The sequence below is a fragment of the Equus caballus genome, chromosome 9, assembly GCF_041296265.1.
Source record: "Equus caballus isolate H_3958 breed thoroughbred chromosome 9, TB-T2T, whole genome shotgun sequence".
NCBI classification, from domain to species: domain Eukaryota; kingdom Metazoa; phylum Chordata; class Mammalia; order Perissodactyla; family Equidae; genus Equus; species Equus caballus.
The window spans coordinates 54175593-54201887 of record NC_091692.1 but is presented as its reverse complement, the minus strand read 5'-3'; the positions used below and the strand labels follow the sequence as shown (position 1 = coordinate 54201887).

The window sequence follows — 26295 nt, the reverse complement described above, 5'->3', positions numbered from 1 at the left end:
ACTGCAAACCCCTTCTGCCCCCTCCATAGTACTGTGATTGTGAGGTTGTTGGTTTTAAAGCTATTGAATTTCTTGAGAAAGGACAATGGAATTAGGGCAAGTCAAAGTAACCACAAAGCTTTGTTCTTACTGATAGTCAGTAGTTTTCTTAAGTAAACACTCCTTGGATTTTGCAAGCATTTGCCTAATTTCCAAGGTCCTGAAAAAGTTGATATTTGCAATTTTTCCAGTTTCTCATTGCTTTTATGGAGGGAAAGTTTTTTGCAGATGTTTACTCCCCCTTTCCCACTGATGTCCAGGACTTTAAAGTAAAACACAAAATGATGACACTTTATTCTATAAACAACACAATATCAACAAGAAAACACTCATAAAAAATTATCCACCTACAGTCCTACCTACTTAACGTATCAACTTTTTAAAAAATTCTATTTCTTGCCCACTGATGTGAATACCTTTGGTACTGTTACAATCATAGTCTGGATTCACTCTTGTATTCTTTTACATTCTTATATACTCCCATATTCTCCTTTTGTGACTTTGCATCATATCATTTTTTTAATGCTACTTCATATTTTATAGAATGAAGTTTTTTTTTGAAGATGTCACCTGAGCTAACATCTGTTGCCAATCTTTTTTTTCTTTTTCATCTCCCCAAAAGCCCCCCAATTACATAGTTGTATATTCTAGCTGTAGGTCCTTCTGGTTGTGCTATGTGGGACACCGCCACAGCATGGCTTGATGAGTGGTGCTAGGTCTGTGCCCAGAATCTGAACTGGTGAAACCCTGGGCCACCGAAGCAGAGCATACGAACTTAACCACTCGGCTGTGGGGCTGGCCCCCTAGAATGAACATTTTAATGATTAAAATTCTATCAAGTTTATGTGCTATAATAATTTCATCATCTTTCTTTTTTGACCATTTAGGAATTTTCAACTTTACCAGTTTTATAAGTAAGGCTGTTTATACTACAAGCATGTAGCTTACTATTTAAAAAATATTTCCTTGGGATAAATTCTGTGTAGTAATAGCTGCTATCAAAGGCTACAAACATTTTATGCCTCAAGTTATTTCCAAAAGAATTTTACTGATTTACATTTCCAGCAATAATATTTGTGTTTCTTTACATCCTTTACAACATTGATTGATTTTTAATTTGTTAACAAAAATATATTAAAAATGATTAATGAGCTGGAATAACTTTTATGTCTACTTAACTTTTTGTGAATTTTTTATACTTGTAGTCTTAAAAGTGCTGTAGCTATTCCATGAACAATCATTGATATTTTCTTCACTTCTGAAAAAATGATTAAGAGGTTGTCATATAGAACCTTATCAAGTTAAGGCCACTTTAAAACTTTTTCCCTTAATATTAAAATGTTGCAATTTTTGTCACCATTTTGGAAGTACTAAATTACATCTTTTTTATCTTAGCAATAAAGCTACCCTTTTTAATGTTTCTTAGAAGCTAGTAATGTTATAGCTTTTAGATATTCCCAGAAAAATCTAATCTAACTCCAGCTGCAATTTAAATAATCAATTGGCTTTTGTCAATGTATTGAATTATATCATATATTGTTTCTTGAGGGAAATGTATTTTGAATGTTAACTAGTTAATGTGCAAGCAAACTTTTAGAATATATTACTTTAAAAGCTAAGAATTTATTTAGTGGTTGTACAAAAGAAAATGTTGCCTGAAATTGGTAACTTTCTATAAATCCCACAACATTGTTTTTCTTTACAACCTAATCTGATTTTTGCTTTTTCTAGTTTAAGGCCAATCCTCCTGCTGTGACTTTCAAACTAACTGGGGAGACAGATGGCATATTTCATATACAACCAGATGGACTTCTATATCACAACGGAACCCTGGACAGGGAAACAAGAGCTGTTCACAAGCTTGAGGTGAATTGAGACCAGACAAAGGGTTCTAACTCAAACCTCTCTGAGCACCCTTGTCCTGGAATTATGACTGACATGTTCATCCTTTGCGTAGAATCCTGTAAAAGCTCTCCTGACATTAATGACATGCTTTCCAAACCTCATTTGTCCATTTTCACCAACTACAGAGGGGTACGGCAAAGATGCCTTCTTCCTTAGGATTTTTGACCAGAGTAACCCAATTTACATTGCCAGGCTTTCAGATGGCATTACTCATCAAGTATGGTTATACTCAGGCAACTGGATCAACGCCAAGCCAACACTTCTCTGATATTTTACTATTATCTCCCAATGGCTAGTGTTCAGGCTCTGGACCAACAAAGAAGGCAGCATAAGTGCTGGAATGGAACTCCTTTGGGCCTTCAAGAAGCAGAAGTAACCAGCAGTCAGAGGCAGACTAAAGATATCCTTCTGCCTCTCTTCTCTTAGTTTTCGTGATTGGTATCTGAATACCCAGGAATGGACGAGAGCTAATTGTGGGAAGAAAAGGGCAAGCCAGATGCTTTCTGTCTAGTACCTTCTGCTATTGGCTCTGCAGGTTGATCACTAAAGTGGCTCTGTAAGAGGACATGGCACTTCCATAACCTCAAGGATCAAAGTGTTCTTATTTCACTGACTTCCACTGTTTAGAAAAGAAGCATGTCCAGTGTCCAGCATACCCCACTGCTAGAAAAATGAAGTCATGATTAACCAGATTTAGCTGATAGGGCCCCTGTTTTAGCAGCTCCAAATCTGGGCATTTATGAGTGTTTTTCTCCCCTACAGTCACTAGCTTATTGGTTCTTTTGAACTCTAATTTCTTTCAAGTGACTTTTGGGTGTGTGGTATGAATTCCAGACTCACCAAGGTAGTTTCCCTTTCCTTTTGCCATCAGGTTTCAGCCTTGGATGCTCATGGAGCTACAGTGGATGGCCCCGTCCACATCACCGTAGAAGTGAAGGACATCAATGACAATCGACCCATGTTTCTCCAGTCAAAGTATGAAGGCTCTGTAAGGCAGAATTCTCGCCCAGGTAATAGGCAGGAGCCTGGAGATATTTTCGGAAAGATGGCGGAGTATCAGGCAGAAGGGGCAGATTTGTGTGGCTAACTGCTGCAGCTATCACTCATTAAGGACTTACTATCTTCCTTAAATTTCACAGCAATCTCTAGGAGTTGTTTTATTATCCCCATTGCTCTAGGGCATGGTTTCTCAACCTTGGCACTGTTGGCATCTGGGACATGATAACTCTTTCTTTGTCAGGGTCTGTTCTGTGCATCATAGGATGTTTAGCAGCATCCATGACATCTCACTAGATGCCAGTAGCAATACCTCCCCCCCAAGTTGTGACAAAAAAGATGTCTTCAGACACTGCTAAATGTCACCTGGGGGAAAAATCACTCCCGGTTGAGAGCCACTATTCTAGGATGAGCTTTAGAATACCTTAGAGCTCTAGAACTCTCTAGAATAGGCTGGAAAGGTGAGCTCATTCTCGTACGTTCTCCCAGAAATCTACATTCTCGTGGTCACTGCTGGCTCCTAGTTTGTTTTCTTCTCTTCTATCTCCTAGCTGTGGCTCATCACTGCACTATTCTTCTACCTTTCATTTCTACACAAGCCTCTCATCAAGACATAGGGGTGTGCTGCAAACTTTGCTGGAGATTTGGGGAGATGAAGGAGCATCACGTCATAACAGTGCACAAAATAAACATGACTATTAGACTTCCAAGTTCTCAGAAAGACTCTTGGCCATTTCCATTAATGCACTGTTAAGTTTCCCTCTATGTTACTTGATCTTCTCTACCTCTCATTCTTCAATGCCAACTTCCAGTAACTCAGGAAAAATATTTCTTTTGCTTTATTACGTGGAGCGATTTCACCAACTCTGTCACTAATAAACTCTGCTAAATAAGAATATTCCAGGTCTTACTTTTTCTCTCTTCACCAATAGGATCTTCTAGACCAGTGCTTCTCAAAGTTTTTGGTCTCAGGGCTATATTCTCTTAAAAATTTTAAAGACTCCAAAAAACTTTTGGATTTGTGGATTATATCCAGTGGTGTGCTGGTGAATGTTTAACAGCTGTCTCTCCAGAGGAAAAAGCCCTGATTTGTAGTATTTGCCAATTTCTGTGGTATAAATGCTCCTTCCATGGCCTATTTTAAGCTACCAGTGGTGTTAATAATTGGCTTACAAAATTTCTTGAAATTTAGCAATTGGCTCTCATGAGTCGGCCCTTGTACATCACAGGTTATATCCATCAATATTTATCATATTAGAAATTAAAACTGAGACATTAAAATATTTATTATTTCACTTTACATAATAATAAATATATTTTAATGAAAAATAGCTGTATTTTCAAAGACAAAAAGAGTTATTAAAAAGAACGGCATTGTTTTAATCTTTGCAAATGTCTTTAATGTTTGGATTAATTGAAAACAGTTGGATTCTCATGTCTGTTTCTGCATTTGTTCTGTTGTCATGTGCTCTTTTGGTTGAAGCGTATAAAGAAAAACTCGCCTCACACAGATATGTAGTTGGTAAGGGAAAGTGTTGTGATAGCATTTTCAGATAACTGTGGATATGCTTTGGTAGTATACCAAAACTCAACAAGTAGTGGTTTCTTAAAGGCTGGTTGCAATGTGAATCTGAAACCACATCAATGCTTTCTTTGATACTCCTTCATGCTAAAATCCATTGAATTATCTTGTGCTTTGAGTGACTCTTTTACACACATATGAATTTTGACAGCATCAACCCTAAAAACAGTCTCAAAGACCGCTAGAGGTCCCTGAACCATACTTTGAGAAACCCCATCCTTGGGGAAGGGAGCATGATAAAGATTTATTTCCCCAGTGGTGTGAATTATGGCACCTTCCCCCATTCTATCTCTGCCTTTTAGAAGGCAAAAATGGCTATAGTTGATTTGGGTTTCAATTAATATCTTTTTCATTTTTTCTGGGTATGTTTTGTTAAACAGGAAAGCCCTTTATGTATGTCAATGCTACAGACCTGGATGATCCAGCCACTCCCAATGGCCAGCTGATTTATCAAATTGTCCTTCAGCTTCCCAAGATCAACAATGTCATGTACTTTCAGATCAACAACAAAACAGGGGGGATTTCACTTACCGTAGAAGGTAAGTCAAGTGATGCATTCGTAGGACTGTCTGAGTCAGAAAAAGGGACCTAGATCTGTGTCACCTTCAGAGACATTTCCTTTTCTCTTTTCTCCTACTTCCCATAGGATCTCGGGAATTGGATCCTGTTAAGAATCCTTCCTACAATTTGGTGGTCTCAGTGAAGGACATGGGAGGTCAGATTGAGAATTCCTTCAGTGACAGCACATCTGTGGATATTATGGTGAAGGAGAATATTTGGAAAGCGCCAGAGACTGTGGAGATTGTAGAAAACTCAACTGATCCTCACCCCATCAAAATCACTCAGGTAGTGTCCAAGGAGCGAATGTTTAGAGCCTACTACTAAAGATAAGTGGCCTCACTTTGTAGAGGCCCACCCTCATGGTCTTCACTGATAAATTTCTTAGGTCTGTTTTTGCATAGCATAATTATAAAGCAAACTAAATAGACAAAGTCTCTGGCCCTGTCTCTGGAGTTTACCATTATGGCTAAACTCTGGACTTTACCAACTTGGATTCATATGTATATTTGATCTTTAAAACAGAACTTCGCTCACCTTCACCGTCCAAGTAGATACCACTGACGTTTGTTGTTCCCCGTCAGGAGTCTGCGATGTGGTTGCAGAAGAGTGGGTTGTATATGGTGCATGCATCATGTACATGGACATGATTTGAATATGTTGTTGTAAACATTTTTAAAAGGCTGCTTCTTATTTTCCTGGGAAAAATCTCTCTTCAATAGATTCATCCTATCACAGCTAGGGACAGAGACAGGACTGGCAAAAGTGAGAGTCGAGTAGGCAACCTTGGCCCTCGGAGACCACCCTTCCCCCAACTCCATCTCCTGTGTGTACTTCTCCTCTCCATTCAAATGCTCCCACCTTCCCACCCCCATGGCTGGTGTTCTCACCCTGGGTCCCTTCCTTCTTAGCTCCTGGAAATCCGCTCTGGACTCCACACAGGTCTGATCTATTCTGAAAGATCAGGAGGCTCCTTGACATGAAATCTGTGGGTTAGTGAGAGAGCACTGGATTTGGAAGCAGATAACCCAAACACCCTTGTTCTACTACTTTAATGACTGATCACGAATATGTCATTTAACTATTCTGAGCCCCAACTTATCATCAATAAAATGGAGATAATAATACTTCTTTGAGTTGTGAAGATTAACTGAGAGGTAATGTCTGTGAAAGTAGATAAAAGGTAGTTCTATTATGAGAAAGTCTCAGTAGTTCCCCTAAGATTTTTTTTAAATGACACTGCTGTTGTTAAGGGGCCGTGGAGTGGACCATCCCATCATATCTATTGTCTAACCTAAAAGGATTTTTATTTATTGAATGCTGAGTTAATGAATGTCACTTTCAGGAAAAAAAAGAATAAAAGCAAGAGGTATTCTGCTGTACCTGCTAAGAAAGTGTGTTAGGGCTTACTACTGTGAGAATTTCAGACTTGGGGCCTTTACTGAAGTCTTATTTATTATTTAAGTTATCCCAAAAGGGACTTGTAAATGCTAAAAAGAATGCATATGCTTGTTGGCTCTCAGGGCTGTCAAAGAAAAGGAATTTTGGGGTGCGACACCCAATATCCAGGCCTAGGGAAAGTGCTTTGGGTGTCTTGAAACCCAGGAAAAAGAGTGGAGAGGGTTGGCTCAAGAGAGGAGAACTTGGACTGAATTTTTAGGGCACAAGGGGAGCTTGCTTACAACCCAGAGCGTGATCTTTGGCTCGGACAGAGTGTGGTGGTGCTAAAATAACTAAGTGGTGTACTTGAGACCCTTCCCAGGCTGGTCTGAGAGAGTAGGTTAGTGTGGAAGTTTCAAATAGCCTGAGGACCTTGGGCAAGTCCTTTAAACTTTCTGTGTCTTAGTTTCCTCATTTATAAAGTGGGGATAGCATAGTCTCTACCTCATGGGGCTGTTTGAGGATATAATGAGATGATACTTAAAAGTGTTTAGAATTTTATCTGGAGTATGGTAACCTCCAATAAGTGTTATTATTAGTATTGGAATGTCAGAGAGGCCAGGGTCTCTCTGTAGCAAGTAGACTGGTCTTACTATTGAGTTTATTTATTTATTTTTTGACAAGTTGTTTAAAAAACAATGCTAGGAGTTGGCAATTATTCTTATACCTGAAGTCTTTAAGGCTAAAGGGAGGAATGTGCCTTATTTGTGTATCATTTGTCTTGCTTAATAAGGGCATGAAGAAAAGTTTGAAGTCTCTCCTATTGCTGTTATCACCTTCATTGGTGAGTTTTAGGAGCTCATCAGACATCATGGCTTAGTCCTCAGGTAATGCCAGCTACAAAGTACATTTGTTTCTTAAGTTAATGTTTCATGGATATGATGCCTTCACAATCAGACTTCCAAAAGAACAACCCACAAACTCTTTAGAGAGTTTACAAAGAATTGCTTTGGAGAAGAAAAATACCCCTATGTGCTTTTATTGAACAGTAAAACTTGGTAAAAAAGAAAAAAAACTTATTTTAAGTTGAAAATGAAACATAATTTAGCAGTTGTAAGAAACCACAGATGTGCAAACAAGGTTGTCAGAAATTTCAAATGGAGAACGAGAAAATTGTTTATTTCCTTTCCAGTTCTTAGTCTAGATTTATCTTTCCTCACAACTCACTTTGGGCCCTGTAGGTGCGGTGGAATGAGCCAGGTGCACAATACTCCTTAGCTGACAAGGAGAAGCTGCCAAGATTCCCATTTTCAATTGACCAGGAAGGAGATATTTATGTGACTCACCCATTGGACCGAGAAGAAAAGGATTCAGTGAGTAAAACTGGGAGAAGTTTCACAGATGACAGGACAAAGTCCAAATGCCCATGGACAGCTAAGAGCAGAATTGATTTTACTTAAACAACGACGACCACAACCAAGTACCCTGAAACTGTGTTCTGCACCCTAGCAAATTATTGCTCTCAAAGACGTGATAATTTCCCCACAAATCATCCCACTTGATTTTTTCTCATTTCTCAGTTCTAAGTGAATTGAAAATAAGAGGGCAAATGAAACAGCTGTTTTGTTTGCCTTTTGAAGGGGATGATGAGAGTCGTATCTGACAAAAGGGATGATGAGGGATCGCATCTTAACTCTGATCTTCCTGTTGTAGTATGTTTTTTATGCGGTTGCAAAGGATGAACATGGAAAACCCCTTTCATACCCACTGCAAATTGATGTGAAAGTTAAAGACATTAATGATAATCCACCTATGTGTCCATCTCCAGTGACTGTGTTTGAGGTCCAGGAGAATGAAAAAATAGGTAAGAAATAAGACCTGTTCAAAGCCTTGTAACTGTCCTTCCTATGTTAGCTCTGTAATCCCTTTCTCTTCTCTGTCTAGTAAAAGGTGGGCAAGTAGACTTGATCGGGAATCAGTTATTCAGGTCTAGTTTGGCATAGAGCTGGAAGGCACCTCGGGACTCACATAGGTACAGTATTTCAGCTCAGACAATATCTGGTAGTGTTCTTAAACTGGAGCTTTTATGACTACCACTGCCACTACCACTACTATTACTGTTACTACCATTACTGTTACTACAACCATCCTTACCACTACCACTAACACCATAACCACGTACATCAGCATTCTGTATACAGATATAAGGTTGTCTCATTTGAAAGGTTTTCCCATAGATTATTTGCCCTCTAATAAACTCAGCAATAGATAAAATCTCATCAAATTTGCTGAATAATTTAAATAAACATTTATACCCAATGTCAGATACCCTGCAGTAAGCAAGCACTACAATTAGAAGACTTTTGATCTTTGATCCTCTCTCCCTAGGAAGCTGACAATAGTTCAGGGGACTGGTAGTTGAAGTTCAAGTCCTACCTGTTTTTGCCCATTTGTTCTTGACTTGCTTTGTTTCCTTTCACTGTGTCTCATAATAGCTTTAGTTTTGTATAGGGACAACTACTATGAGAACATTATGAATTCTGGGAGTTTTATGACTTCCCTGGATTTGGGACAACTCTTGTCTATTACTCCTTGATGTTGAGCCCATTGGCTGAGTGGGCTGGCATTTCTTGAAATGCTTTTGTCTGTAGTATTATGTAAGTTTCAGAGGCTTACAAGGTGAGCAACCTTTTATGACGGCCATTCCTAAGGCTTTGCTGCCCACAAAGGCAGATCTTCACGTGAGTTGTGGGCATTCTCTTCATTTTCTTTTGATCTCTCTACTCTTCCTGCCACACTTTTTTTTTTTTTCCTGAGGAAGATTAGCCCTGAGCTAACATCTGTGCCAATCTTCATCTACTTTATGTGTGAGTTGCCAGCACAGCATGGCTGACTAGTGGTGTAGGCCTGTGCCTGGGATCTGAACCTGCAAATCTGGGCTGCCGAAGCAAGCATGCCGAACTTAACCACTATGCCATGGGGCCAGCCCCTTGCCACACTTTTGACACAGTGGGTGCTCTCCTGGAGGCTTGGTGGACACTGCCTGCCTGGCTTGCTTGTTCAATGCTCTTTTTTTAATTTCTTGCTGTCAGGAGTCATATGCAGGCTGCCCACTGTCAGTGTGTTCTGCGTAGGTCCTCTCTTTTTCATTTATTCCAATTCTTGCTGCAGCAAGAAGTGTTAAATGACAACTTGAAGGATTTTAGTTAATTATAAGGAAGAATCTTTTAACAGTGACAGTTGCCTAACAATGGAATGTGTGACAATAGCCAAGCAACACTTGTGGCATCATCGTTTTTGAAAATCTGGGATGGTCTGTGATGGAAATGAAGGCAAAAAACTTTGAAGACATTTCTAGATGCTACCTCAAGTCTCTTTGTATAGGGCCTAACATTTAATGTGTTAGTTATCTATTGCTACATAACAAACTGCCTCTAAACTTAGCAGCTTAAAGCAACAAACATTTATTATCTCGCAGTTTCTGTGAGTCAGGAATCTGAGTGCAGCTCAGCTGGGTACCTTTGATTCAGAGAGAGAGAGAGATTGAAAAATGGTGAGCACGATGGAAGTGAGTCTTTCTACAACATAATCTTGGAACTGACATCTCATCACTTTTGCCGTATTCTGTCGGAAGCAAGTCACTAGGCTCAGCCCACACTCCAAAGGATGGGGTTACACCAAGGCATCACTATCAGGAGGTGGGGGATTGTGGGAGCCATTTTAGAGGCTGCTTACATCATTTGGGAAGAGGACAGTACTAGTTTTCTGAGACTGGTTAGGAAGTCATTTTTGATAGGATAAATTGTTCAGGGGCTTAGTATGCTATTTGCCTCTCTAAAAGTGAGAATTTATTTTCTAACTATATTTTGCAAAGTCTTGAATGGTGGGCTTCATGGAGCAGGAATGGACCAGGAATTGTTATAAATCAACACAGGTTAATTGAGTCTGGTCCATAAAGGCAGCCTAAAAGAGGTGCAAAACAATGCCTCTAACCTTTGGGAGCTTATTATCCAGCTCAGTAAAATGCTAAATTATTTCTAAGTATGTTTATATTCTCCTATTTTGTGTCTTGTATTAACCAGAACCTTGTGGGACTTGTCCCCAAGTCTTAGCAATGTCAACATTAACTTTGAAATCCCACTTTCTACCAAGTCCTACAAGTTCATACAGGAAGTTTACCCTCTCATAAAACTCCCACAGCCCTAAAGTATTTCTGAGTGCCCCTAGAGTTCACGTATATACCCCTGAATCAATTTGGGCTGCCACTTGTTCCTAGCCTCCGTCACTCGGGAACATGGCATTCCTTTCACTTGTGGCTCATCCACAAAGTTCTCTGCTCCCACTGAGCGACATCCTCTACTGGAAATCCCCTGGTCATTGATGTTAACCATTCTTATGGTGCCTCTGACAGCTAACGTTTCCTATGGAATGAGAGAAGAAGTGTCTTCTTTGTTATGCTCACTTGCTAATGGGAAAGGTCCAAAGTAGGGCTGCTTAGACACCGAAGGATCACAGAATTTAGGAACACACTCTTTCATTCCAGCACACAAGTACTTTTCTTACAAAGACACATAGTGCCACAAAGGTGACTTGGTTGTGATGGATTAAGAAATAGCTCCTACTATACTAGATACATACTCTCCTCTGCCTTATTGCTCGTGATGCACCCCACCCCCCCAACCCATGAGACATATCCAACTTCAGTATAGACATAACGTAGGTACTTCCCTTCCACCCCTAGAAAAAACCTTCCAAATTCCCATGTAAGTCAGCAGATGCAAGTTGATTTGGGGGAGGGGTGACATCTAACTCCACAAATGGGTGTATTCAAGTTGTAGCCTCAAGATGGGATTCTTGCTGCATGTAGAGAAACCCACAGTTCCCATTTCACAGAGCAAGAGGATCCAGAACCTATCAGAACTCACCCAGACCTGAGTGGAGCACTGAGTGATAGCCTCTGACTTCTGGAACTCCCTGGACTGAAACATTCACAGGAATCAAACACTTAGGGGCATAAGCCACAGCAAGGCAGAAAGAATACATGCCTGTTCTTTGCCCTGTGTTCTTTTTGGGGTGAGTCAGTCTCTGCAATTGTTCTACAAAGTTGCTTAGAAGCAAACTACAGTTGTCTTATCCTTATTACTTATACCATAAGCCTTGTGTATTAGTGTCTGAGGATGGTCATAACAAATTACCACAAACTTAGTGGCTTAAAACAACAGAAATGTATTCTCTCACAGTTCTGGAGGCCAGAAGTCTAAAACCAAGGTGCCAGCTAGAGGAGAATTCTTCCTTGCCTCTTCTGACTTCTGGTGGCTCCTGGCATTCCTTGGCTGCATGTGGCAGCATCTCTCCAGTCTCTGCCTCCTACTTCACATGGCCTCCTTCTCTGTGTGTGTCTCTGTGTCTTCTCTTTTTCTTATAAGAGCACCAGTCACTGGATTTAGGGCCCACTCTAAATCCAGGATGATGTCATCTCAAGTTCCTTAACTGATTACATCTGCAAAGACCCTACTTCCAAACAAGGTCACATTTGGGGTTGCTGGTGGGCTTGAGTTTTTGTGGGACACTATTTGTTTTGGGCTAAATTGTTTTGGGCTATAATGTGTCCTCCCCAAATTCATATGGTGAAGTCCTAATCCCTGGTACCTCAAAGGTGACCATTATTTAGAGATAGGGTCTTTAAAGAAGTAATTAAATTAAAATGATGTCATTAGTGTGGGTCTTAATCCAATATGACTGGTGTCCTTCTAAGAATAGGAAATCTGGACACAGACCTGTACAGAGGAATGACCATGTGAAGACACATGGAGAAGACAGCCATCTACAACCCAAGGAGAAGGGTCTCAGAAGAAACCAACCCTGCCAACACCTTGATCTCAGACCTCAAGCCTCCAGAAACTGTGAGAAAATAAATGTCTATTGTTAAAGCTGCCCAGTCTATGGTACTTTGTTATGGTGGCCCCAACAAATACACTATTTGACACACTACACTGTGGAAAGGGTTAGAAGAACCACAAAACATCTAAGAACTTTAGTCTGCTACTCAGAGTTATTTATAGTGCTTTCTAAGAACCGCTTATCCAGTGAAACAATTTTTTAATAGATTAAATGGAACCTGTAATAGATGGATTTTCTTCTTTCCTTCTCCACAGGGAGCAGTATTGGGACTCTTGTTGCCCGTGATATGGATGAAGAAAATACTATGAACAGTGTTTTGGTATACAGAATTGTGGACCAGTCTCCCAAGTCTCCCACAGAAGGACTCTTTCTGGTTGAAAGGTACACAGGAATGTTCCAGTTAGCTAAGCAGTCATTGAAAAAGCAAGATGCTCCTCAGTACCACTTGACAGTAGAGGTATCTGACAAAGGTCAGTATCACATTTGCTGTCAAGAATGAAAATACTTGCTTTCCTTCTAGTTGCGATTTGTTAGGTTGCTCTAATGCCTGAGTGTTTTATAGAAGGATGCCGTTAAGAGTTCTTGCTTCCTATGTAAAACACACATGCAGCACGGAGGCAGCTGCTCCAACATCGTAAAGGCCGGAGTTACAGCTCAGGTGAAATTACTGTGCTGGTTCCAGTCTTCTGAGAAGCAAATGCCAAGAGAGGATTAAACATACAAGGGTTTTAATAGAGGAAATGGCTGTGAGGAAAAAATGAGAAGGGGTACAGAGAAGGCTGGCAGAGCAATCAGACTTCAATAAAGCCTCACTCTGAGCAAAGGAGAGAGGGAAGGAAGGCTGGAGAGACCACTGAGCAGGCAAAGGAAGATTCAGCAAGGTCATTGGGGAGTCCAAAGTTGGCTGTTGATGGAGTCTGTGATCTCTAAGAATGGGCCTGCAATAGCCTGCCTGCCTTGCTCGTTTACTGGCTGGGGGCAGCCATGGGAAGCAAGGCCCTGGTGCAAATGTGGTGATGGATTTCAGAGCACAACAGCACATCGTCAATGAAGATCCCTGTTGGTGAAGGTCGGCAAGGCACATGCTTGCAGCCACCGTGATCACAAACAAGAAACTTAATTGTATTTCTCAATTCTCCCTTTCAGACTCAAAGGATTCTACTGTATGAAAATAGAAGAAAAATGCACCTTTTGGGAAGTTTTATCATCTCCTATCAGCTTCTAGTTGTCCATTTGACAGTATCAGGAGATATTCTTCTCTGCTCCTTATACAATTTCAAAGCAAGTGGTTCTTAATCTTAGTTGAGTCACAAGACCCTTTGAGAATCTGATGAAAACTGTGATTTCCTAAATTGCACACGTTTTCACACAAGTGTGCACGGACACGCAAACATACATGTACTCAGAGACAGACTTATTTTAGGGGAATGCACACTCCTAAGTTAAGAATATTTCTTTGAGTTAATTGGTACTGAATCCTAGATTACCAAAAAGTTCAGTAATTCTTATGCTAGGAGGCACAGATTATAGTCATGTGCCACATAATGACATTTCAGTCAATGAGAGACCACATATATGACAGTGGTCCCATAAGATTAGCATCATAGAGCCTAGGTGTGTGGTAGGCTATACGATGTGGGTTCGTGTAAGTATTCTCCATGATGTTCATACAACGACGAAATCACCTGACAATGCATTTCTCAGGATCCATTTCTGTCGTTAAGCGACACATGACTGTATATAGGTGTGGAGAAGAGAAGAGCATCATTTCATACTGTGCTTCACAGTTTTTTCCTTTACACAGATGTTGACATACTAAAGAGAACTGGGGTTTGCAGGTCCCCAATGCAAAATGTTTGAAACCTAGTAATTTGGCAAATATTGAGGGCCTAATGTTCAGCATTATGTTAAGAGGTACAACAGAAATGAGTATAATAAATCATCCCCATCCATGATGAATTAACAATTTCGCTCAACAGCCATCCATTCTATCAGCAGGTATTGAGCATTTATCTTGTTTGAGGCACCATTCAAGGAATTAGGGATACACAAATGAGTAAGACCCAGTGTCTGTCTTCAAGGAGTGCTCCTGGTAGAGGAGATGGACATGTAAATAAATAAATTACAAGAAACATGTACAAGGTAGCCCACGAAGGCAATGGATGACTCAGTGGAGAGAGAGAGTAGGTAAGGTTTTCTGGAAGAGGTGTCATTGATCTGAGTTTTGAAGGATGAATAGGACAAATTACAAAATAGTGAAGGGCTTATGGAGGAGAAGAAATCCCATGTGCAAATGCACAGGGACCTGAAGTAGTTTGAATCTGTAAGAGCATAAAGTGAAAATCAGACTACAAATTGTCTATGTGCATGTGTACCTGTATAGAAAATATGGACCCGATTATAAAATATATTTATCCATAAATATATGTATGTATATGTGTTGATGGAATTAAACATTCAATTGTACACTACAGAAAATTAGAGACAAGGCTATAACTAATATAGTTTTACATAAATCAGGGAGGGCCTGTTAGCCAGGAGGCCCATCGCTGTCCCAATTGAGGTTTGTGCAGAACAGGAAGCCAGTGAGTTCAGGCCCCAGGACCCTCCAATCTTCAGCCATTTTTGTTGCCTACAATGTTCTGGGGACTGGCACCAGCTTTAATTAACATCCACTTAATTTATAATTTGATTATTATTAGATGATATGCCTTGCCTTGTGTCCAGTACATTGAGCACAAGCTCTGGAGTTAGACTGCCTGATTCTATTTGTCAGGGTTCCAGCAGGCAACAGATGGCACCCTCTAAGGGATAACCAAAAAGAGTTAAGAAGGGATTATTTATACAGGTTGTGTGCAGGGTTAGGAGAAACCAACAGAAGATATGAAACGCAGTAGGCAGCCTTTCCTACCCTACGATGTGAAGGGGTGAAGGAAGGGAGCAAGACCTATGCCTGTGGCTATAGAAGAGGCTGCTGGCCATGGGGGACTATGCCCTGACCTCTTTCCTCCTGCCCTTCCTCCCACTGGTAGAACCCAGTTGATACCCACAGGGCCAGGGCCTACTGATGCAGTTCATGAAGTCAGCCTCCTGGGACACAAAGCAGGGTGAAGGGTGGAGAGTGGACAGAGAGGGCAAAGGAGCACATGGACTTGAATTCTGGCTCAACCACTAGTGGTTGTGTGACTTTGGTCAGGTTACCTAACTTTTCTATCCCTTGGCTTCCTCATTTGTGAACGAAATGAGAATGATAATAGTACCTATGTCATGAAGATAGAATGAGTATTGCAGGTAAAGCACTTAATACGGTGCCTGGTATGCAGAGATAACTAACAACTTGTATCATGATGAGAATCTGGTCCTGATGTTATCTACATTTTGTAGATAAACTGACTGAGACACAGAGACCTTGAGTGATGCACCAAGCTCTCACACATCTGCTAAGAGACAGAGCCAAAATTGGAACAATGGGATTCTAGAGCCCACAATCTTAACCATTATACAATACAATAAGCCATGGTTAGAATAATGGCAACCGCAACAAAGAACCTGCCATTTTGTTTCTCATTCAGGGTATCTCTCCAGACACCCTGCCCCACCCACACTCCATGCTTATCTTGGACCTGGGTGGAACATGCTGTCTCTGACAAGGTCTCTGAACAGTCAAACCCACCCATCAACCTGTGCCATTTCCCTAGGGTTCCATGAGCTACCTCTTCCCATGTAGGCTGGGCAGCCAGGTCCTTTGAAGGGGGCTAATTGTACCACGTCCTCCCTCACTTGGAAGCGAGGGCGCAGGTGCCCCTGCACCTTCCCACCATAGAGGGCAGAGGAGATGTAGAACGGTAAGTGCTGGAAGTGTTCGGAGAAGGAAAGACAGCTGTTCGGGATGCTCAAGGAAGGCTTTCTGGAAGGATAGCTTTACCCTGGGCTTTGATGTCTCTCCCTAAGTTTCACTAGTCAGAAAAGAGAGGCTGCTTTCCAGAAAAGGAACTATCTTGCTCAGGGACAAGCCTTACCTCAGACGGGGTAGGTGGAGGGCAGCAGGAAGCCCAGGGCAGCTTCTCTCAGGGCCTTTTTCAGCCTCCACTTTGTGTCCTGCTTGTGGGTGCAGGTGGGGGCAGAGAGTCCCCTTGCCATATAAATTGCATATCAATAGGGAAATTGTGACCATGGCTGTTACTTCACTTGCCAATTTTTTTTCTTGCAGATTGCCGATTTTAATGCATGATTTTCAGTAAAAATTTTTGTGATATGACTTTGATTTTCAGATTTCAAGACTCTCTGTCATGTGCAAATCAACGTTGTTGATATCAATGACCAGATCCCCATCTTTGAAAAATCAGATGTGAGTAGATGTCACTGTTTTGCCTCTAGTTTGTTCATATCACTTGACTTCTACTCCTGAAATAAAGACACAAATGGTAGTTAGGAAGAATGCCAGACTTAATGTCTCAGTCAGTGCACTGGTAACAAACCCAGACGTCGTCTTCAGTGGAAATCTTCAGGGAACAATAACATCCACTGTTACAGTATCTGGGAACATCTGTTTATAAACTTCTGCCAGTGACATTTATTCCCAGGGCCGCTTAAAAGCTACAACCGCAATCTTTGTCAAATTGGAGAAGTTGAATGGCTACTTGTAGTTCATCATTATATATGTTGTGTGTAGTAGGACAATAAAAAGATTACTGCTAGGTCTCAAACAAGCATTTTTAGTCAAAAATTAAAATTTGGAATATTGGTAATTTAAACTCATTTTGCAGTAATTGGGTAAGAGAAAAGGAAAAGAAAAAAACTAACCTTTGGCTTACGCCAAAGAAAAACACGCTCAAGACATTTGCAAGAATTAGGAGAATTCAGCAGAAAGAGCAGGAGAAAAAAGATCAATTGAGAATATCAAGAAAAATGTTTACTTACTGTTGGTGTGGGCTTTAGACTTGGGGGTGGTTTTTATCACTGCTTCCCTTAAAAGGATGTCTCTAGTTATTCTGGAGCAGAGAGAAGTCCATTTGACTAGATTGTCGTGTTATGTTTGAAGTCAGTTATGAGGCAGCCCAGAGCCCTGTGATGATATTAAATCAAAATATTGACAGGCTGTGACAAAGAAAGGGAATTCATTTATGAGGGTTTGGGGCAGTAAGAGGTGTGACTGAAGTGACTTGTGTAACAGGCACTGAGGCTAAGCAAGTGTGAGATAAAGAGCCTGTTTCTTCTCAGCCTCGTGATGCTTTGCTTGTGTAGCGATTTCCTTGGGTTATATCTAGACAGTGGTTCTAGATTAAGGACGAGGACTCCACTTTGGGAGTCTCAGACTTGGAAAAGCAAGTCTAAGCTCTAGAGAGAGCGAGTCTGCTTTTTTCATTGGTGTGGCCCTCTCCTGGACCCTGCCTGTTACCATCTTTAAGATCATGATACTAAGAGACATGATCTGGGGGATTTTGAGTGGAGGAGTAGGAGACGGTCTAGGCCAGTGATGAAGAGCACTGGCTTTGGAGTTGGACAAGCAGGACTTTGAATCCCAATTCTGAGACTTACTAACTGTGTGGTCTTGGGTGAGTTTTGCCTCTCCAATCCTTTGTCCTCTGTCAAGTGGAGACGATAATATAGCTACTCAGTAGGGTGTCTTGTTGCTTGTCTTTTCTGAGCACTTACTATCTCTAGGTATTCAGGGGCTTTATATGCATTCTTTTTCTTAATTCCCACAGCAGACATGAAGAAGGTTCTATTATTATTATCTCCACTAGACAGATGATGAAAAAGTGAGACTTAAAGAAATCAAGTATATAACTTCAAGTCTCCTGGCTAATAAGTGGCAAGCCTAGGATTCAGACACAGGCTGTTTGCCTCCAAAGTTCAGATAGTTAACTACCATTCCTTGGTTTAAGAATTAATTAAAATAATGTATATAAAGTACCTGCCACATTGTAGGTACTCAATACATAGTAGCTGTTTATTTATATCATTACTACTATAATAATAATTATAGTTATTAAACATATTGCGTGTGGGAGGGGGAATCTGTTTTAGAATCCTACCAGTAGCTCTCTGAGAAGTTGTGTTTCTTTGTACAATGGATATCAGTCTATGAGAATGACTGATGTCAAAATCAACTGCAGCATATTCGTCAATAAGATAAACATGCTTGGTAAGTATTGATGCAAACCGCGATTTGTGTCCATTCTGAAACCAAAGAGACCAGTTTGCCCTTTGACAATTATGCTTATGACAATGGACATTCTCATTGTTTCCTTTTCCTGTTTCCTTCTTAGTATGGAAACCTAACTCTCGCTGAAGACATAGCTGTTGGGTCCATCATCTTAACCATCCAGGCCACAGATGCTGATGAGCCATTTACTGGCAGTTCTAAAATCCTGTATCGTATTACAGAGGGAGACAGTGAGGGACGACTGGGGATTGACACAGATCCCCAAACTAATGCTGGATATGTCATGGTTAAAAAGGTAAATCGTCCCTTTACGGAATTTGTCTTTCTCATAGCTTGATTTACTTATGACCACATGAGGACCTATAGGCAGACGTGATGTGTTAGTAGTGACCTCTCAGGCATGGCGATGGACTCCTGGGCACTCTCAGTCATTCCTGTCCTGAAAGATAAAAAGCCAGGTTTCTAGTTCTGGGTCTGTAACTAACTGACCAAGTAACTTTTGGGGAGGGAGGTAGGGTTGCCATATAAAATACAAGATAAACAATTTTTTGTATAAGTATGTCCCATGCAATATTTGGGATATACTCAAACTAAAAAATTGTTTGTTGTTTATCTGAAATTCAAATTTAGGTGTTCTATATTTTTATTTGATAAATAGGGGAAGGTGGTACTCAGGGCTTTACTTCTCCCTTTGTGAATATGGGGTTGGTGGACTGGTTGAGTGGTACGAGCTTTAGGCTATAGACCCTTTATTCTAATACGCCAGCCACAGACTTATCTTTAATAATGACTGGTATCTTGGTAGATCTCTTTTCAAGGTTTAATAGACAAGTTTATCCTTTCATCCCTTCCTCCCTTCCCACCTCTTACTTTCATCTTTTATGGTATTGCTAAGCCCACTGGCCCTTGCTTTGTCTCTCCCTCTGTAAGGACTGGGTAGTCTGGAGCCAAAGTCTCCATTACTGTAGTACCCGTTTCTTTGTACAGGATCTTCCCATCCCTCCATCAATCTACTCTCATCCCCTACTGTGTCCACCTAAATCTTGACCCTTTTCTATGTGGCTGTCTCATCCATGCTTTAGAGCTTGTAAATGGTTTACCAGATGCCTCAATAAGAAGCAGCACTCAATATATTTAGCATCCAATATATTTAAAATTAAAAGGTCAGACTTACAGCAATAGAGACTCTGCAAGTGTGATTGAATGCTGAAGGTTTGCAGTACAGTGTGCTGGAGGCTGCAAAAGAAGGTTGTGGAGGAGAGCTTTGAACCTGAATAAAGGGAAGCTGAAGTAGAGGCTAAAAATGAAGATAAAATAGAATAACTTCGCAGAAAATGGATAGAAGGACAGGAAGAAAAGTGCTGGTGCTGAAGCAAGCCCTGGGGCAGAGTGTGGGAATTCCGATCCCATTATTACCATATACTCCACCTCTGACAAATGTCCTCACCTGGTTTTAGCACCGAGGTTTGTGTGTGGACCAACTTAAACTATCAGCATGCTGTGTGATCTGACATTTGGAAAAGGTGCCCTTACAACTTCCTCCTGTTTGTAACTGTCTACACGGAGAGAAAGAACCCCAGAAGGAAACGATGAAGGAAAGGGCAGTTTTCAGAGTTCCCAGTGGATGGTCCAGGCAGCATCCTTGATCCTTTTGCAGGAGGTGGGGGCAGGCATCTCCCATCCTTCCCCAGGACCAGAATCTCTAGGGATCTAAGGGAAGAGAGACACCTGTCCATCTCAGTATGAATGATTCTCACATGTCAACACTTTTTTGTGGTGGCTTATTGTGAACCAACTTAAGTTAATTTGACAATTTGTGGCTAATGGGCACCTTTATGGAGATGTTGGTAACCCTGATAACTAGAGGTAGGTGAGAGTTGTAAGTATCCGCCACACAATGTTGACAGGAGGAGATAGGTTGCAACAGAGCAGGCCTCTGACCAAAAGCTTTTTCACATCCTTATTTTGTTTGTGGTTGCATTCCAAGTGTCGAGAATATTGCCTGGCACATAGTAGAGGTTTGATAAATATTGATTGACTGAATAAATAATTGAATTCTGTCCCATATTCAGTTATTAACGACTAGGTACAATAAATGCTCATCTAACTTGTGCTTTAGGTCTGTGAATTCCCAGCTGTCTCTCCCTCAGGCACTGTGATAACAGTACTCTAGTGAAAAGATTCATCTGACAGTCCATGGAAAGGTGATCCTAAACAGAATGGAACTGGAGTTCTGGAACTTGGAAGAGTATAAGCTGCTGGACTAGCCAGATGCTTACACTCTTGTCCATGTGATGACTGAGAGATATATTTTAATCAAACTGCATGTCTTAAATACCACTAATGTCACAAAATCTCTTTGTAAGATCTCTTTGCTAATTAACAAACCTAGTGCTGCTTGAGATAGCGCTAGCTCAAGGCCTTTAGCAACTGCCTCTGGAGTGTGGATCTCCGATTAGGATCTCTCAAATGCTAAGCAACAACCAACCTGAGGTGTAGATTCTTGATTAAGATACAGCACATGTTAGCCAACTGCCCTCGAATGTATTTATTTACAATGACAGATATATGTGTTTCTACTCTTATTAGTATTGTAAGTAAATTAGACTCTATAATGTGATTTTCTGTGTATGGCTTAGTCTTACTTCTAATTGCTTACCCATTAAGCCATCAGGGGACAATGATTGCTTCAGATTGTGTTAATCATTTTAAGTCTTTAAACTAAATTTTTAAAAAAGCTATGGTAAAAAACGCATAACATGAAACCTACCCTCTTAAATTTATAGTGTGCAGTGCAGCACCGTTAACCGTATGCACATTGCTGTACAGCTGATCTCTAGAATGTTTTTATCTTGCACGAGTGAAACTTTATACCCTTTGAACAACAACTCCTCAGTGCCGCCTCCCTCCAGCCCCTGGCAACCACCGTTCTATTTTTCGTTTCTACCTTTTACTACTCTAGGTGCTTGTGTAAGTGGAATCATACAACATTTGTCCTCTGTGACTGGCATATTTCACTTTGCATAATATCCTCAAGGTTCTTCCATGCCGTAGCATATGACAGGATTTCATTCCTTTTTTTTAAAGGCTGCATTATTTTCCATTGTATGTATATACCACATTTTCTTTATCCATATATCTCTCAATGGACATTTTAGTTGTGTCCACCTCTTGGCTGTTGTCAATAATGCTGCAATGAACATGGGAATGAAAATATTCTGTTTTCAATTCTTTTGGATGGATACCCAGCAGTGAGATTGCTGGATCATATGGTAGTTCTAGTTTTACTTTTTGAAGAACCTCCATGCTGTTTTCCAGTTGCACCATCTTACATTCCCATCAACAGAGCACAAGAGTTCCAATTTCTCCCTGTCCTCACCAACACTTGTTATTTTCCTTTTTTAAAAAAAATTTATAATAGCTACCCTAACAGGTATGGTTTTGATTTGCATTTTCCTGGTGATTAGTGATGTTGAGCATCTTTTAATATGCCTGTTGGCTAGCTGTATGTCTTCTTTGGAGAAATGTCTATTCAAACCCTTTGCCCATTTTAAAATCAGATTATTTGGGGTTTTTTTTGCTATTGAATTGTAGGAATTTTTAATATATTTTGCATATAAACCCCTTACTAGATAGATGGTTTGAAAATATTTTCTCCCATTCTGTAGGTTGCCTTTTTACACTGCTGATTATTTCCTTTGCTGTGCAGAAGCTTTTTAGTTTGAGGTAGTCCTGCTGGTGTATTTTTGATTTTGTTGCCTGTGCTTTTCGTATCACATCCAGAAATTGTTTCTTAATTACCATTCTGTCAGCAACTGTTTGTCTGAATCACAAAATGTGCTAATTGCAGGTAAAATTCACCGAGGAGCCCATCCTCTACAACTCACGGTAGTCTGTTTCACTTTCTGAAGCACTGCCACGTACACTCTCCTTTGCTTCTTACCCTGACTCTAAGGGAGAGGAAAGAAGCCCCACTGTACACATGAGATTCAGGCCAACAGCAAGATTTGCTCAGGTCCTCCACTGACGGCAGAGCTGGGAATGTGACCCCAGGCTTCTGGCTCCTCTCAGAAAATGATTTCTGTTGCTGTTACTTACTAGCTCCGTGACCTTGACCTCTCATGCTTCAGTTTCCTGATCTGTAAAAATGGGTAAAATGATAGCACGTTCATTATAAGGATATTGGAGGATTAAACGCGAGAATACATATATAGCTCTTAACGTAGCACCCAGCAGATAGTAAACTTAATAAATGTCTGGCATTATCTTAATTCTGATTATTTAGAGCTAGGGCGGAAGCCAGGATTCTGCCTGTGGGCAGATGTGCTTTCATCTCTTGCCAAGAGAGTCAAACTTGCCTAATCCAAGAGTCAAATGGTGCATACGGGGGACTGCTGACTCTGTCTCTCCAGGGGAGAAGCCAGTAATTTTAACAAGTGCCCTGTGAAGGGGAGGAACACTCCTATTTTTCGGCTTTGCTCTCATACTCCTACCACACTTCACTTCTGACACCAGAGATGTGGTTGTCCACACATAAAGCAATTCTCCAACACCAGCCTGATGTCCTACAATTTAGCTCAATTCTGACACTATCTACCTGAACACAGCATCAGATCCCACAGGTTAAGGACTCAGTCCCACAAGACTGCCCCCCAAACTTCAGATGCCAATGGCAAGTCCAGGTTGTCACCTGTGCTTCTGACCGACTGGCTATAAATTGGAGGTTCCCATGATTCCTTCCTCAGATCACTTGCTAGACAGCTCACAGAACTCAGAGAAACACTTACATTTGCTAGTTTATTATATAAGGATAGGATGAAGGATACAGGAGAACAGCCAGATGAAGAGATACATGGGGTGAGGTCCGGAAGGGTCCTGAGTTCAGGAGCTTCTGTCCCCATGGAACTGGGGTGCCCTACTCTCCTAGCACATGGATGTGTTCACCAACCCAGAAGCTTTCCCAACTCTGTTCTTGTGGGATTTTTACGGAGGCTTCATCACACAGGCAAGGTTGATCATTAACTCAATCTCCAGCTTCTCTCCCCTTCCTAGGGAGGAGTGGGGAAGACAGAGTTGAGGGGGTGGAGGGAGGCACTGAAAGTTCCAAACTTCTTATCATGCTTTGGTCTTTCTGGTGACCAGTCCCCATCCTGAAGCAATCCAGTAGATCACCCAGAGTTGCCTCATTAGAACTAAAGGCACACCATAACCAACAATAAAATAGAACAACTATAAGAATATGCTATAATAAAACAATATACTATAATTAACGTTACTATAGATCTTAAAAAACAAACAAACAAAAGAACAAAAGACAGTCTTATCTCCCAGGAAATTACAAGGTTTCAGGAGCACTGTGTCAGGAACCAGGGGCAGAGACCAATATATATATTTTCTATTATTTCACATGCCCCAAGTCCTGCTTAGGATTAAACAAGTTTTAGAAATACTGTCCTACGCAATATTTACTGCCACCCAAAGCTCTGGCCTGTCGTGTTGTAGATCATGATAATCTTGGGGCCAAGCGAGTGTCAGGAGCGGGAAGGTTATTCTTTTGAGCCCTGCCTGATTCATCAATAACTCTCTTGGGACCCCCTTTCTTGAGGATCAGAGTTTTGTTTTAGCTTTAATTTTCTAAAAATGCAAATTTTATCGCTTCTCCATTATGACTGGTCCTTTCAAATTCTTGGTACATGACCTATTTTTAACCAGCCCAAGTGTCATCTGGAAGATGAATGCACACACTTTTTGCTCATCCCTGATCCTTGGTGAAAATGTTAAATAACAACCCCTCTCCCTCAGCACTTTTATCTCTGCCTCCAGGTTCAATCTAAATCACTGGGTTTGACCCTTTAAGCAGTTGTGTGCAGAAGAGGAACTGTGGCATGAACATATTTTCTCAGCTGTCTTGATGAAGGCGTCTCCCTAGACTGGAACTGAGGCCAGCCCAAGAGGCCAGGATGGGTCTCTTGACGTGGCTTTGCAGGCACATCCCCCTGTTATGAAAGGTGATACAAATGATTTAACAAGGCTTGGCTTTGATTAAGCTCCACTGATTATCATTTGCTAATTTAGTATCTTTTATTTCTATTTTTTTCTGGATTTGGTTCAGTGTTTTTCTGATGTCAAGGTTAAGCAGACTGCTCCTTTTCTCATTGTTCTTCCATTTAGTAATGTTTAAGAAGCACTGACATCCTCTCCTAACTGGTCTGCCTGTCCGGATCTGGATCAACTCAGCTCCATCCCACATGTGGCTGCTCCCAGAGTTACCTTTCTACAACACAAATCCTACCTTGTCAGTCTTGTGCTTAACACCTCTTTCTGCTCCTCAAGGATAAAGTTCCAGCTCCTTAGCTTGACATACACAGTCTTCTCTGCCATCTCTCCTCCTAGATTCATAGGTTCTGTTCTGGTAACACAGGCTGTTTCTCATTTGCAGACATACCATCTCATTTCTTTACCCCTCACCTCTGGGGGCCACATAAAGAGATGGGAAAGCAAAGGAGGGGACTTAGGACCTGTTTGGTGGTGAGGATGGGATGTGCCTCCTCTGCCTGAGCACACAGACGGCTGTGCTACCTGCCTGAGCCTGGGCTTGGTTAGACCAGCAAGGAACAGAGACTGAGGCCTTTGTCCACCTTGCAGACTTGCTCTGGGGGCTGCTGTCTTTCTGCTCCATCTACCAGCCTGTCTCAGTTGACGCCCTCACCTTCATCTCCTGAGATGAGGAGTGGGTCCCTGGAGTCAGGAGCTCCAGCTTGCACCCGCCCCATCCTGCCCCAGGTGAGGAGCACTATCAGACTACATAGTAGTGATCAAGAGATCATCTCGATCACTGGGGCCATGTCCTGCAGACAGTGGGTACTTATCTCTGTGGACAACCTCTCTTTTTACTTCTTAGCTGGCTTATAAAATTTTATATCCTGTATATTGTATCCTGTCAGTTTCTTCTTATTTTCTATCTCAAATGATCTTGAGTCTTCACATGTAATTCTTTCTCTTCCATATGAGCAATCTTTCTGTTGTACTCTCTGTAGAATTAAAAAATGGGTTATGATGTTGTGTATGCATGGAGGAGAGGAGTTTCTAGAGAGTGGAGATTTTCTTTGGAACCTCTTTGCCACTGGAGCCCTCAAGGACTCAAGAAGGACCAAGGCTTTCTCATCTTTATATTTCCTGACTGATACACTATAAGTTCTGTGTGTCAAGGAAGAGATGAGAAGCAAAAGTGAATATAACACAATTTTTCCTCTCAGAGATGTTATGGTCAGTAAAGATCTAAAATAAATATCTAAAATAAATAACCAAAGAGTTAGCATCCTGGGTCAGGTACAATGAGATTATAGAGGATATGCAGCTCGTCCATTTGGGAATAGAGAGTGGTGATCAGGGAAGAAAATATGGAAAGGACAGCACTGAGCCAATTGTTGACAAGGGAGGGCATTTTTTCAGATGTTAGAGAAGGGCAGGATGAGCTAGTACAACCATACGTCAAACCCTCCTTGAGGTTGTCTCTTCACAACAGATATTAGCTTTTCTGTGTAACCAATGAGAAACTGATATAAACTAAAGTGAAAGGACTGACAGCTCACCATCAGGTCCTGTGTCCTCCAGACCTGGAAGAGTGAATAAAATAGTGCAGTTTCCATAATCCATAAGGTATCTTGTGGGTTTTGCTTTGGTTCCTTCAACTTTTTGAGGTCCTGGGTACCATTGAGACTCTGACAAAAGCTATACATTTTCTTCCTAGAAAAAAATTCACACG

The 26295-nt window shown here is 41.0% G+C and overlaps 1 protein-coding gene across 2 annotated transcripts in view; it reads left to right on the top strand.

Moving 5' to 3' along the window:
• The window catches only part of CDH17 (cadherin 17), a 62839-nt gene that overhangs the window by 22163 nt on the left and 14381 nt on the right, over nt 1-26295 (top strand). For both annotated transcript variants that reach the window (XM_023648693.2, XM_070222300.1), the window contains exons 4-12: nt 1771-1905; nt 2816-2954; nt 4903-5061; nt 5169-5368; nt 7702-7833; nt 8174-8324; nt 12616-12831; nt 16633-16709; nt 18634-18825. In XM_023648693.2, coding sequence (XP_023504461.1) covers nt 1771-1905; nt 2816-2954; nt 4903-5061; nt 5169-5368; nt 7702-7833; nt 8174-8324; nt 12616-12831; nt 16633-16709; nt 18634-18825 — 1401 coding nt within the window. The remainder of the gene's footprint in view (nt 1-1770; nt 1906-2815; nt 2955-4902; nt 5062-5168; nt 5369-7701; nt 7834-8173; nt 8325-12615; nt 12832-16632; nt 16710-18633; nt 18826-26295) is intronic.